At 40.4% G+C, this 13,734-nt stretch overlaps 1 protein-coding gene and 1 long non-coding RNA gene across 2 annotated transcripts in view; one reads left to right on the forward strand and one right to left on the reverse strand.

Annotated features, from left to right (window-relative positions):
- The window catches only part of LOC136834394 (uncharacterized), a 260,020-nt gene that overhangs the window by 41,749 nt on the left and 204,537 nt on the right, over nucleotides 1-13,734 (forward strand). The window lies entirely within an intron of this gene.
- Nucleotides 3,458-13,734, reverse strand: part of LOC136834390 (dual specificity tyrosine-phosphorylation-regulated kinase 2-like) — a 346,235-nt gene continuing 335,958 nt past the window's right edge. Inside the window, exons 2-3 of the mRNA XM_067096951.1 lie at nucleotides 11,287-11,466; nucleotides 3,458-10,827 (exon numbers count right to left, since the gene is read on the reverse strand). Coding sequence (XP_066953052.1) covers nucleotides 10,267-10,827; nucleotides 11,287-11,466 — 741 coding nt within the window. The 3' untranslated portion in view covers nucleotides 3,458-10,266. The remainder of the gene's footprint in view (nucleotides 10,828-11,286; nucleotides 11,467-13,734) is intronic.

Here is a 13,734-nt window from a genome sequence, read left to right on the forward strand (position 1 = left end):
AGGTCCCAGCTTTTGGCCTTTGGACTAAATTTTATTTTCCATTCCACTCCAATACCATCCACCTCATTATAGGACCTTTGAGGCTGATCAGTTTCCTGTAAATAATCCTCATGACAGTATCTGTCAGCCGGGGTTGTTTTTCACTGGAGCTGCCATTCTCTTCATTTTAATAAATATTAGACAGCCTAAACGGCTGCGATACAAAATTTATAACAAGATTCCAGCCATTATTTTTCACAAGATGGTAGTGGTACCTTCTCCTAAGCTCATTTGGGAAAAGTATCACTCCAGACGCGTAAAAATTCAATAATAATAGTAATGTTCCAAAGGATGGCGTATGTGCATGTGTACGCTGAACCAGATAATTACAGGGATTCCCCGTCCTTCCATGACTTTTTAATAGACGCAAGTACCATAGACCTTGCGTAAGTTCTAGAGACCTTGCTGAAGTACTTGAATCTCGGCACTTATTTCCTCACAGCCTCGATGTATATAGGAAACAATCGCTGTAGGTTTCTGTGAAACTCTTTTAAAACTCATCATTTCCATGAAAGACAACTTTGGCTAAGGATCTGATTCACAATTTTTTCCAACTACCCTCTACAGCTCCCTTTTGACTTGGTTAATCTATAACTGAGGTGTAGAAGGCAGGGTAGTTGTAGCCTAATTCTATAATGCCTGGTGTTTCACAGGGCAGTTTTCTGAGGCCTTTGTTATTTTTAGGCTGGAAACAACAACATGGTTTTTTGGCTTTTAAAATAAGGAATTACACTGCATATTTGATGAAGTACTTGTTGCCACGGGTAACTTGTTTCTGATGGGAAATGAAGAAAGAGGATGTTCCTCTTTGTTCCGGAGCAGATCAACAAGTGATGTAGTATTGAGGTTTGAGGAAGAAATATAAAAAAAAAAAATTCTCTTGATTTGCCTTGCCAATCTTGTACCATTCTTTGATTCTGTGTTGGTAATTTGGTGGTAGCTGTAGTTGACTGCAACTCCAAACTTTTTCACAGTACCCCCGAAATGCTGCCATAAATCCTGATTATTACTCTTAAACTTCTTTTATTTACAGAGGTGGTGGTATAAATTCCAAATGCCTTTATTTCTGTCTCCCTTTGCCAGAAAGTTCGTTTTTTGTAGGTTCCCTGGGGCGATCATTTTCAGGACAGCATCGCTCGAAATGGGGTTTTACCTTTCTCCAAATAATAGTGACTATGACTACGTCTTAAACTCTTCAGGTTTTACTCTCGTACTTAAATTCAGTTTTCTCTCTGGATTTAAAGACCGTCTTTATAGCAAGTAGGATCTTTCCTTGATAGTGACCCCGAAGGGTTTTAACCCGGTATGTATCCACCTTTGCGGCGTGTTTAGTACAAGCCCGGTGGGGATGACCGTAAAAACATAAACAAAGGACTGTAAATATCATAAAGATAATGACCCCCAAGAAATATTGGTCCTAGATAATGACCCCCGAACACTCTTGGTCACTGTCTAGGAAAGATCCTAGTCAGTCGAGTTGTTGCCATGCCACACTGTCCAGTACCCAATGTCTTTACCTTGTCTTTGGGTCTTTGGACAAGTCTTTCTGAGAACGTGAGGGATACATCCCTGTTACAAGGTCATCCTTTAACCTATATATATCTGTATCGGATGCTTTTTTTTTTATTCATGTATTCCGTTGCATGTTCAATTTTTGGGTTATCATTTATTCCAAGACTTAATTATTCTCTAGCTTCCATGCTAAATATCGGATAAATAAAAGGTGTGATACTTACACTTGACCACTAACTGCTTTTAAATCCATCCCATATTTAATCTTTATTTTTCACTCGTCTTACATTTGCAGATTACTCTCACAAAGAATTGATGGATTTATTCATTTATTTACTGTAAGTGTCCCATTCATACATTTTGTTACTCTATCTGTTCTTTTTTACAAGTAATTTACAAGTGGATTTCGAGGATGCCCCAATCAGTAGACTCAGTTGAATATTCGCAGACTGACTGATTTACACCTCTTCAGTTTATCTCGTTCTCCATTATATTTTCAGTTCCATTTAGAACGGAACAGAATATACAATTTAGGCCGAAGGGTAACCGCTGGGACCTGTGAGGTCATTCAGCGCTGAAAGGAAATTTGAGAGTAAAAGGTTACAAAGGAGGAAAACCTCGCAGTTGCATTATGAGACAGTTGGTAGAAGAGGTGGAAAGCAAGATGGAAGAAAGAACACGAATGGAGGTACAGTAAAAGGAACGGAGCGGTTGCAGCTAGGGGCCGAAGGTACGCTGCAAAGAACCTTAAGTAATGGCCCACAGTGCACCGCGCGTGAGGTGCACATACGGCACTATTCCCCCACGAATCAATTCCATTTAGAAATTTTCAGTAATCTGAACAGCTACTTTGGCCTCCACCACAATGTAATCCATTTGTGTTTATTATTCGTTGTTCAGTTTTCCTTTACATTATTTGCCCTTTATGTTGCAGGGTTAGCTTTCGACATGTCCCGGCCCTATTTTCAGATTGCATAATTTATTTGGGGTTGTTAAGGCAGAACAAATTCCTTTTACTTGCATATTATAGTTGTGAATAGCAGGTCAACTCTGTATGACTTGACAGTTCTACATAATCGCTGTTATTGCTAAAATATGCCTCTTTCTCTCTCTCCTTAGGGGTTAGTGCCGTCAGTGCCCCTCATGTGGTGCACTGTAGGCATTATTTAAGGTTCTTTGCAGCGTCCCTTCGGTCCTTAGCTGCAACCCCTTTATTCCTTTTACTGTACCTCCATTCATATCTTACTTTCCATCCTCTTTTAAGAATTGTTTCATAGTGCAACTACGAGGTTTTCCTCCTGTTACATCTCTGGAACTTTTTACTCTCAATTTTCCTTTCAGCGCTCAATGATCTCATAGATCCCAGTGCTTGGCCTTCGGACTAAATTGTATATTCTATTCTGTTCTATGGCCGGTTGCTTCAACTTTGCTTATTGCTACAGTTTTGCAAAATATCACATCCAGTACTTTATCATAAACAATTGAACAATTTTTGGGTTTCTTTTTGTATCAACAAAGATAAACAGCGGTTTGGTCTACTGACACTTTTGAAGGACTTTTTCGCTCTGATTTTTGAAACAACGTCAATGCTTTCGCCAGTGAGTGGACAAGAAGCTCAGCCCCTCAGTTATATTGCCTGCTTTCTTTGCAGTTATATTACCTGCTTTCTTTGCTCTTTTGCTTTCTCGTTTTTTATTCCTTTTAGGTTTCTCCTCTTTCTGCTGCACTTTCATGGTTCCTTATCAGTGATACTTGGTAGTCTACCTCTTTCCACTTAAACATCCAAAGAAAACATAATTTGTTACAGTCAGAGTTGCCAGTAAGCTCCCCAGCCCACCAAAAAAATAAATAAATAAATAAACCCCCCAAAATTTTCTTTAAAAAAGGTCAAATAAAATACGAAGAATATGGATCATTTTCTTTTTATTGATGCCTAACAACACAGAAATTATGTTCCTACATAACCTAGTCTGTATTTTATCCAGCCTTCAGGTCGGATTATTTTTTTTCTTTTTTTTTTACAAATTCTCCTCTCTTGCATACAGTTTCACGGTACTGTTTACAGTTATCACAAAATTAATAAAAAAGAAAGACGTTTTTCCCAACGACATGTCGGTAAGAAATAGTTTGCATTATTCTAAATATATATATATATTTATATACTGCTGAAATCATTGCTGTTCTATTAACCTTTTGTGAATTTTTGTTAAGACAAAAATATCAAAAGGTAGGGAGGTCATCTGAACGGGTGAGGGAGTAGGGAGTAGGGAGTGGGATTAGGGGGTGACAAGGTGAATATTATGAATGGGGGTCTCGGGGGGAGGTGGGGTGGGGAGAGAAGCATAGAGGGTTCAAAGGGACCTATAGGAGTCACTGGGCTATTTTCATTGATCCATACAAAAAACACACACATTCACTTTGCCATTTTGAATCATCTTGGGTTGATCGGTGAGCGTTGTACAAGGGTCTCCAACACTCCTACAAAAATTATGTACAGTATTTCTCCACAAAACTGATCAACTATTTTGACATCTATATTACAATGTCTTACAGCATGTGTACAGTATTTAAATACAAGAGGACAATGAGAAAGAGGGAGAAGTGATGAAGGGAGGGAGAGACACAGAGAGAGAGAGAGAAAGAAAGAGGAAAACTGAAGTGCCAACAAAAGGCTTTCCTTTCTTCCTTGCTTTCCCTCTGCCTCTCCTTCTCCTTCACACCATTTCTCCATCCCTCCCTCCGGCTTTCCCCCTTCAAATTCTAAGAATGAGGAAAATTTTGTATCACCCTGTATGGCTGATGAAGACAGCAGCAGCTCCTGGGTTGTATCCTTGGGCAGCAGCTTTCAAGATGAAGAAATTAAAATTAAAACTAGCAGGAAAAACAATTTTTTTAACCACTGCATATAAGCTACAAGATATTCTTTCTTTTTTTTTCACTACCGTCTTCACCAAAGTTACAAAGTACAGAAGATATGAAAAGATCAAAGATGATGATGATGGTATTGATGACAATAATGATGATGATGAGGATGGTATTTTGATGATGAGTACCATGTTTCATCATGTGCAGAGCTCTAGGGCTCTTTCAAGTGCACAAATGCATCATATATGCACATGAACAATTGCTCATCACCTAAGTGCTGGGGGGGGGGGAAATGATACACAAGAAGCAGTTTTGAGTTGCATTCATCAGGGAGAGAGAGCTAGCTAGCTCGTTGAAGATACGGAGAAGACACATGAAACTCATATCTGGTAATATTGAAAATAGGAGGACTCTATCCTGACAGGTACAAAGAGAGAGAGAAAACCGAATTGAGATTTAATCTGACACCAGATAAACGAAAGTGGCCTCAGGTTTTCTCCTGGAGAATCGAACTCGAGAAAGGAAAAACAATAAAGGACTGAGTGAAGCCAGAACTCATAGCCACAGATGAATGAACTGTACAGAGGGGCTGGAAACACAACACAGAGGGCAGCAGCACTTTGGCCTCCTATGTACATTTGTGACAAGATTCTTTTTTTTTGTTTTGTTTTATGTACACTGCCGAAAGCCCTAAAAAAAACGTGCACACATACATCGGTCGGGACGAGGATCGGTCAAGAGTCGTGGCCAAGTCATTCATTACCACCACTGCTGCTGCAGTTCTCGATTCTTTCGTAGACATAAAGAAACTTTGTTCAGGTGTTCAAGTCATGCGTTATAATAGTCCGTCTGGTTAAGTTCGTTTTATCGGGCGGCTTGACTGAGCTGCAAACGCGACTGGTAATGCCTTATTACTTCAACAAAACGTAGCTATTCGACAACTGAAACGTCTTTTTTTTTTTTCTACAATTGCTCCGTGACGTTTCATTACAGGTATGCATGAGAAAGAAAAAAAAAACGCCACTACATGCATATGTCAATACAAACGAACTTGCGATACGTGTGCAACCTTTTAATCTACAGGCTATGTTATTTTATAAACCCTAATAAAATAAAAAGTATTCGTCCAATTTTTTTATACTGCCTTGGAATCACTTGTGATACCTAAAAGTGCAAAATTGTTAAAAAGATTTATTTCCTTTGTAGCATCGAATAAATAAAACGACTTATTTCAGAAGACTAAAACATAATGGCTTCATGTTTTGATTTTAAGAGTTAAACTCTGTTAATTCACTGTTAAAATCGTACCACTTGGCTGTTCCACAGGACCAAAGATGAGGAAAGATTTCAGCCAATCAATTAACTTTCACATATAAATTTTCACTGGCGAACATAATTCAACGCCAAACATTTTTCCATATATATCTGCTCTTAACAGATTGTCAAGATAAAGTACAAAACGAAAAGTGTTTACCTTACGAAATGCCCTAAAACATAATTGAAAAATCACTCTCGATAAAATTATAAAATTATTTTAATTTTTTTTTTTTAAATACCATGCATTAGGAGATTGTGGTTTTTATAATACCGTTTGCCTCAGTAAAATAAATTAAGTCGACATAACATTGCCGTATCTCATAATAGATTTGCTCAATTTTCCCCGCTACAAAAATCAGTGACTCAAATCGTAATCATAATTGATTGATGCCTTGAGTTTCTACACTGGTCTTATGGGTCAGTCAGTCATCGGTTGAGTGAGTTGCTAATACTGAAATGGTGCCAGTCATCGTCAGTACAGTGTTGATCAGTGCAAATGCCTTGCACTGAAATGTAGTAGATGGAAATTACCAACATATGCCCGCGAAAATTACAATAAAGTGAGAGAAATAAAGCGTCTGATTGTCGCGAGTTTTAGTCAGTATTCATTTAACTGATTTAGTTCGCTTGTATTATCAATACTCCACCAGCCATCCATGAGATGTGCTATTGGTTTAAAGGAGAATTTGATCACTAATATTAAATAAAAAAAAGTTTAAACATTATTTTGTGCTATTAAAAACTACCTTGAATCGTGATATAATAGGCTGCGGGTGGTTCCCACTGCTGGTCTGTGATGCATATTAAAAAAAAAAATAAAGGAAGATTGAGGAGCTCTCCCCTACTCCCGCACTGAGGAGCCCCTCCCCTACTCCCTCTCACTCCCTCACCCTTCTTTTCTGATTCACCTGTTGTGTTTTCCTGGCACAGAAGATATCGGACACGAAATGTTCCATCCTCTTTCCTAACTCTTCCCCTGTGAATGTCACTCTTGAGCCACTTAGCGACAGATATGTCAGTTTCCACTAATAAATCAACGTCACTAGTCTTTGTACAGAATAGAGTCATAGGGATACAATCTACCTAATAGGAATAAAGAGACTGTTTGTACGTAAGTGTCATGGTTTCTGTAAATGTGTCTGCCTCTGATCACGGAGAAATCATTTTTGTTTTTTGGAGTCGTAATATTCACATATGGAACAGCTCCTCATCCCAACCGTATGCACACACTAGAGATGGCAAACACTGGCATACTGAGATGGCAACACTGATCTCTTGACTACTCTAGAAACAACCAACCTATGTCCGAACTTTCCTTCTCTAGCATTTTTTGTTTATTTCTGGCATGTATTTGTTTGTGTGAGTGTGTGAGACAAACAATTGTCAACTCTGTGTCTTCACGACAGTTTATCAATATGTATTCTTGGAGCAAAATTGTCATTCACCTCAAAACATGCGTCATACCCAGTTAAAGTGAAAAAGAAAAGTGGATCTTTTACTGCACAGTTGAGCAGGTTTGTGATGTATGGATATATTTATCATTATTTCTATGAGATCCTAATGATTCTTCACAGTAACCGTCCACCTTTTCTGTATATGTTACCTAAAAAATATTGCACTTTACATGTGGATAAAAAGGAAAAAAAACAGGTTACTACAAAAATTTTTACACACAGAAACACTTCTATCTCCTGAGGATTTTACATACACACGTATCTACATATCTGTATACATTAAAGTGTGTGTGTGTGCTTCTTCCTCATAGGCTGACTACTGAACAACTTAAGTTTTCATTTCATTAAGTCCACACACTGTGGACAACATAAACTGCACTGTCTGCCCTTCTTCATTTTATATATCATCAAAACACACCAGGACTGACTGTAGACTGCGGCTTATTAGCAACATGTTTGTATAAATAAAATTCCGTTACAGAACAGCCTGCTTACCATTACCACTTCTTTGTTATTCTTCTTCTTGACACACCTTGATTTCCAAAGTCCTCACACTTGCACACAAACAACGTAGTAGTAGTAGTAGTAGTAGTAGTAGTAGTAGTAGCAGTAGTAGTAGTAGTAGTAGTAACAATAGTATGTCTGACGTTTAATGACTGATTAACCCGTAAGATGCAGTTGTAAAACTTTGGCAGGCGTGAAGACAGCCACGATTGTCAGAGTAAAAGAAAAGAAAAATCATAAATAAATACTATCATAAAACACAAAATGAAGAACAAAGATAACACCTTGCTTATGATAGCCTTCACCTTCGCAGCCGTTCTACCTGGCTGCAAGTGCAAGTTATCACATTGTTGAATGAGTCTGTAAAATTATTTATCATACACTATCATATGAGCAAAAAAAGGCAGTGTGAAGCCTCCTCTCCAGAGTACATCCACGTACAAATAAATCACCCTCAGTTACTTAAATGCCAAAGAAACAAAGTCTTCATTGTAAGTGTACATACATTTCTTCTGCCATCGAATTCCCTCATTATAACAATTGTTTCGTCCAATATGGAGAAACGTGACTTTAAGGGAACGCCGAGAACCAAGAGAGAGAGAGAGAGAGAAAAAAAAAAGCTTATATTATACAATAGTAATCTAAGGGTAACTCGAAAAAAAAAAAACAGGAGAAAATGACATCCAAATCAATACTACAAACTCAAGTCTTTCCCTGGGTAGGAACTTGGGACTCCGACGTCAGCTCTGCCACTCTGACATTCAATTTTCTATTTTTTTATTTTTATTTTCCACACATCTTCTTTCGACATGAATGCATGGAAAGTAAGTAAGGGCACGCGTGACGCAGCAATGGTAATGGCTCCACGAGTGAAAATGGAGAATGGATCCTGATCTGTGGTTTATTCGCTTCTTTGTGGTGAGATTCTTTCATGTGTGAGTTTGTGTAGGGTTTTTTTCATCTATCAACGTTACATAAATTAAAAATGCCATAAAGTAACAATTGCTATGTACAAATTGTATGAAAATATATGTTTTGAGAGAAAGAGAGAGAGAGAGAGTGTTCAGCCACAACTCTTTGGGCAGTTAGCCAGAGAGCCACAATAACCCTGTCACAGGGCACGTCGCCAGAATATTGGCCCCAGGTCCTCCTTTTTGGCATATTGGTTTGCGGGCTGCTGAATTTATCTTTGGGAGAACAGAGCGCTTGTAAGCTACAGTACAGTATAATGTACAAGCTAAGGATGTACATCTTGGTGAATATGAGCTTTAGTGTTTATGTAAAAAAAAAAAAAAGCGTGCATTACCATTGCATTATCATGTGCCGGTACTTTTGAAAGTAACTGCCACAATTGTATAAAAAAAATTTCACATTATCTACTTCCCCAATTCCAAGTGAGAAGAGAGCTTCGTATATAGATCGGTTACATAATATCAAGTGCTACTACTTCACTTCATTATAAACAACTTCAATTTTCTTCTGTATGAAACACTTTTTGCTTGTCCTTTCAACGCGGGAGAATTTGAGTGAACGCATCTTTTTTCGTTGAATTTTACTTTATTACATATTTATATATATATTTCATAACATTGTGCTAAGTATAAAATGAGTATATAAATTTCTTTTCTTCAGTCATTCACACCAAAGTTTTTTGATTGCATCAGCAAACAAGAAAGTGACTGTGGGTGTGTATATGTTTGTGTGTGTGGCCGTGGGCGGTGGGCGGGCTTCTGTTCATAACAGCGACTGAGAGATGGACAGACAGAGAGAGAGAGAGACACACACACACGAGGGCTTAGATCTGATGTGGGCGGCTTTCAAATAGTGTCCAGCACCCGCCAGCCCAACACCACCCACACCACCGCCCCTGTTTTTGTGAACAAGGCGAGATCATAGAAAAGTTGTAATATCAACCAAGTAATCTCTGGGGTTCCCTCCCTCCCTCCCTCCCCTCTCACTCGCGCTTTTCAAACCACTTGCTTTCTTTTTTTCTGCTTTCCGCTGCTAAATTCGTGCTTGGTCAAGAATCCTCCTACGGTGACCAGCAGGTTTTCACTTAACAACTAAGGAAAGAACTGTCATAAAAAAACGAACAAGATTTGGCAGGCAAGAGGGAGGGACACCTCAGGAGCATCAGTCCAAGTCCATAGACGTGACCCTAGACTGTGCTAAGACGACTAGTGGGCGTGGCGGCAGACATGGGCGCCTGAGAGGATACGTGGCTTGGGCGAGTGTCCCGCCTCACACACTACCCCGCCCACCTGCCACCATCACTGTGCATGCGCCCAATACTGCGACAATTGCACTTTGGTCTGGTGATATGTGAGCGGCTAAGAAGTCCCTTGCTGCATGCAGGAATCACGCAGCCGAGGGCTCTGGCGGCCGCACCACTGGCTCTGAAGGAGAGACAAGGAGGAGGAGCCGGAGGAGGAGGAGAAGGTTCATGAGTGGTATTGGTGGTGGCTGTAGTAATAACAGTAGTAGTAGGAGCAGTAGTAGTAGTAGTCGTAGTAATAGTAGTACTAAATGTAGTAGAAGTAATGATGATGGCATTTATGGGCGGCTGAGGCGATGCTCAGGTCACTGGATTTGTGATCTGGGGCAGTTTCGTGTGATGTCTCGGGTGCAGAGTGGAGGCCCCTCCGTCGTCAGTGATGGTGGCACGCAGTTTGGTGGCGGAGGTGGCGATTGTGTTGAGCTTGGTGGCTGACGAAGGTGTGCGGGATGACGACGACGATGAAGGTGTGCGTAGAGTGGACGCTGGGGAGTCGCTCTTCTCCGAGGGCGGCTTTGGAAGACGTCTCCTCAGCCACCCGTGCCTGAGAGCCTGATTGGGCGTCATCCGCGTCGCCGGGTCCCAGTCCAGGCAGCGCTGGATGAAGTCCAGGAACAGGGGGTCGCTGCAGCCCTTGAGAGCTACCTGCAGGGTTTTGGACCCCGGAGGCCCGCGGGGCTTTCCTCTGCGAGAATGCCCACCGTGGAGGATCGTGGCTCCGTCGGGAAGGGTTCTGGTGACGCAGTACCTGGGGTAACCCTTACTGGTGATGAAGTTCTTGGCCCTCTTGCTCTGCTCCAATAACTTCGTCGGGGGCATGCCTAGAAGCTCAATGATACACGCGAGTTGGTCTGCCTCGTCCTGCAAAGTTTAAAAGGATGCGTTACTTTCAATTCTGCATTAAATGGCTCACATGCTCGAAAAGGAACGCCTAATCTATCCTATTCCCTGAATTATGAATAAAATGCAACGGCAACTTTCAGTGATTCTCTTGAACTTAACAGAAGATCTTTTGGACTTGACTCCTCAGAAGAAAATGGGATGCCTTAAATCTTAATATTTTTCCTGGATAGATTCCGTAACAGTAACCCGTTATTTACATCTTCGTGCATCACTAACGTCATGGAATGAAAAACTCTATACAGGTATCTCATTTCGCAACAAACAAAAGATAAAAACTATGTCCTGTCATTACCAAAGTGATATATGCTGTTAATAAGTATAAAAATGCTTGTTGACAAGCATTAACCCTTACTGCATCAGTTTTTGCACAATAAAAATGCTTCTCTCTTCGTTAAAAAAAACAAAGCTGTCACTCACCTCTCCTGGTAACAAAGGATATCCGGTGAGTAGTTCCGCCAGGATGCATCCTAAGGACCACATGTCGATCGCCATGCCGTACTTTGCTCCTAGGATGACCTCCGGTGCACGGTAGAAGCGGCTCTGGATGTACGTGTACACTCTTTGGTTTTCATAGCACGACGATCCAAGGTCGATGACCTGCCGGAAAAAACAACATTGAAATAATCGAAATTTTAAGGTTGCGTATTGTTATTACCTAACAAATTATTACTTATAAAGTGCATACATTCCTATGGAACGGGTCTAAATGCTCTGAATTTGCCTACCAAGCTCATAAGCAGTAAGACCAACTTGATTTATAAAGTCTGCTTTAAGAGCTGTCATATTTTTTGCCTTTTATTTATTTCTCTACTCTTGTCACATTTACCTACATTAGTTTAAACTACACACACAACTGCCTATAATGAACAAGAAAAGAACAGACTGCCTTTATCAAGTGACCAACAAATTTATTGTAAACTGATGGAAGTGTCTTTTTCCGGCAGTAATACAAATCAACGCGTAGAGTTGTTATTATTAGTCAACAGAACGCCTTTCTACGTTGGCCTGCCTGTGCCTTTGAAAACAAATATTAAATACAACTAAATATTTACGCAAAACAGATAATTTACAAGTCAATAAGGGATAAAAACTACAAGACTCAAGAGAAGGAACTATACAAATTGAACTGCTCCCAGGAAATTAAATTGTTAGTTTTGTGTTGAATACTGAATAATGTTCCACAGCGATAACAGACCTAACACATTATTTTGGAATTATTATATGTCACATTAAAAGTAAACATGACGAACATAAGTGGAGAACGAAGTCCACAAAGAAATGAGCGATAATGAACGCCATATTCATTTTAAGCATTTCAAGGACCAGAATCACAATGTGAGAAAACAGCTACAGTATTGGGTGTATACAGGAAAAGTGTGAGAGCATGACACATGAAAATAACATAAACATAAAAAATCAAAAGCAAATATACAAAAACATCAGTAAAGAAACGCCAAGTTAAGGCAAGTGAGTATTGAAGAAGCATTATAGGCATGCCTCCCCCATATGCAAGTAGGCTAATTCCCTTCGGCCCCTAGCTGCATTCCTTTTGCTGTACATCCATTCATTCTCTTCTTTACTTCTTCTGGACATCTTAGGCTTTCCTCCTGTTACAATTCTTTCAAACTTCTCATTCCCATTTCAGGGCTGAATGACAATTTTGTCTATATTTTCAGTTACAGTTTGGCCACAACTCCACGTGAACGCTTAGCATTGCGTAATTAGCAGATGGTCACTAAGCTCATCATCCTCAATAATGTAATTAGGCATTGGTTGCAGTCAGCTGCAGTGATCGTAGCTGGTATGAGACAGAGAGAGAGAGAGAGAGAGAGAGAGAGAGAGAGAGAGAGAGAGAGAGAGAGAGAGAAACACTTGATTAGTACTCAGTGAAAATGTTTGCATAACATCAATAACAACGTGTAGTCCCACCCTGCCAGGCACAGCAAGAGGGCCAGGCGGGTGTTGGGGTGGGGGGTGTTATGCCGTCAGTGCATCTCACGTGGTGCACTTTTTGCATCATTGAAGGGATGTTTGCAGCGTCCATTGGACTAGCTATCCAATTTATTTTTTTGTTCAAATCTCTATTCCCACTTGCTTCTTTTAATCTTCCCGTTCGACCCCTCTAAGTATTACTTCTTGGTGTCACTGTGGGTTTTCTCCCAGTTCCACCTTCAGATCCTTGGGCTTCAACATTTGTATTTTCTATATCTTTTTATATCTTGCTGTCCAACCACTCAGCTCCCCCTTTTCGATGTCTTTGGATTATTGGCCGAATGTGCCCAAGTGCTTGGCGGGACAGCCTTAATTTCATGATCAGTCATAGGTATCTCCCTCCGGGAGCCAACCCAAGCATTCATTAGACATAAATATTTATAGTAAATATATCGATACTCACTGCTATTAATAATGGCTGTAACAAGGTCGACTTGACTTTAAAATCCTTTTGCGTCATGTTAAGGGAAGGAATACGAAGCACACGTAAAACGTTCATGTGCACACGCAAGCATACGCACATGTGGGTGTTTGTGCGTTTGCTTTCAGGTGTATGGATTGCTAGGTTTGGCTCCATACGGGTGGGTGGGTGGGAGTTTGGGAAGGGACAGGGCTGTTGGGGCGTGGGCGGCTCGCAAGGGCCAAGTTTGTTTTAAAAACAGCCTCCTGAGCCTTGGCCTAGTTATTTATTTTTGTCCCGACGGGTCTCCTCCTCCTCCTCCTCCTCCTCCTCCTCGCCTCGAATTCGTCCGGGGCCGGGAAAGACGAACTTCGTGGAGACGGAGCAGACGAGATGAGGAAGAATAAAAATCAGACATTACGAAGGCGACGTGGTGCACCGTAGGCATTACTTAAGGGTCTTTGCAGCGTCCC

This window comes from Macrobrachium rosenbergii, chromosome 53 (genome assembly GCF_040412425.1).
Source record: "Macrobrachium rosenbergii isolate ZJJX-2024 chromosome 53, ASM4041242v1, whole genome shotgun sequence".
In the NCBI taxonomy this organism is placed as follows: Eukaryota; Metazoa; Arthropoda; class Malacostraca; order Decapoda; family Palaemonidae; genus Macrobrachium; species Macrobrachium rosenbergii.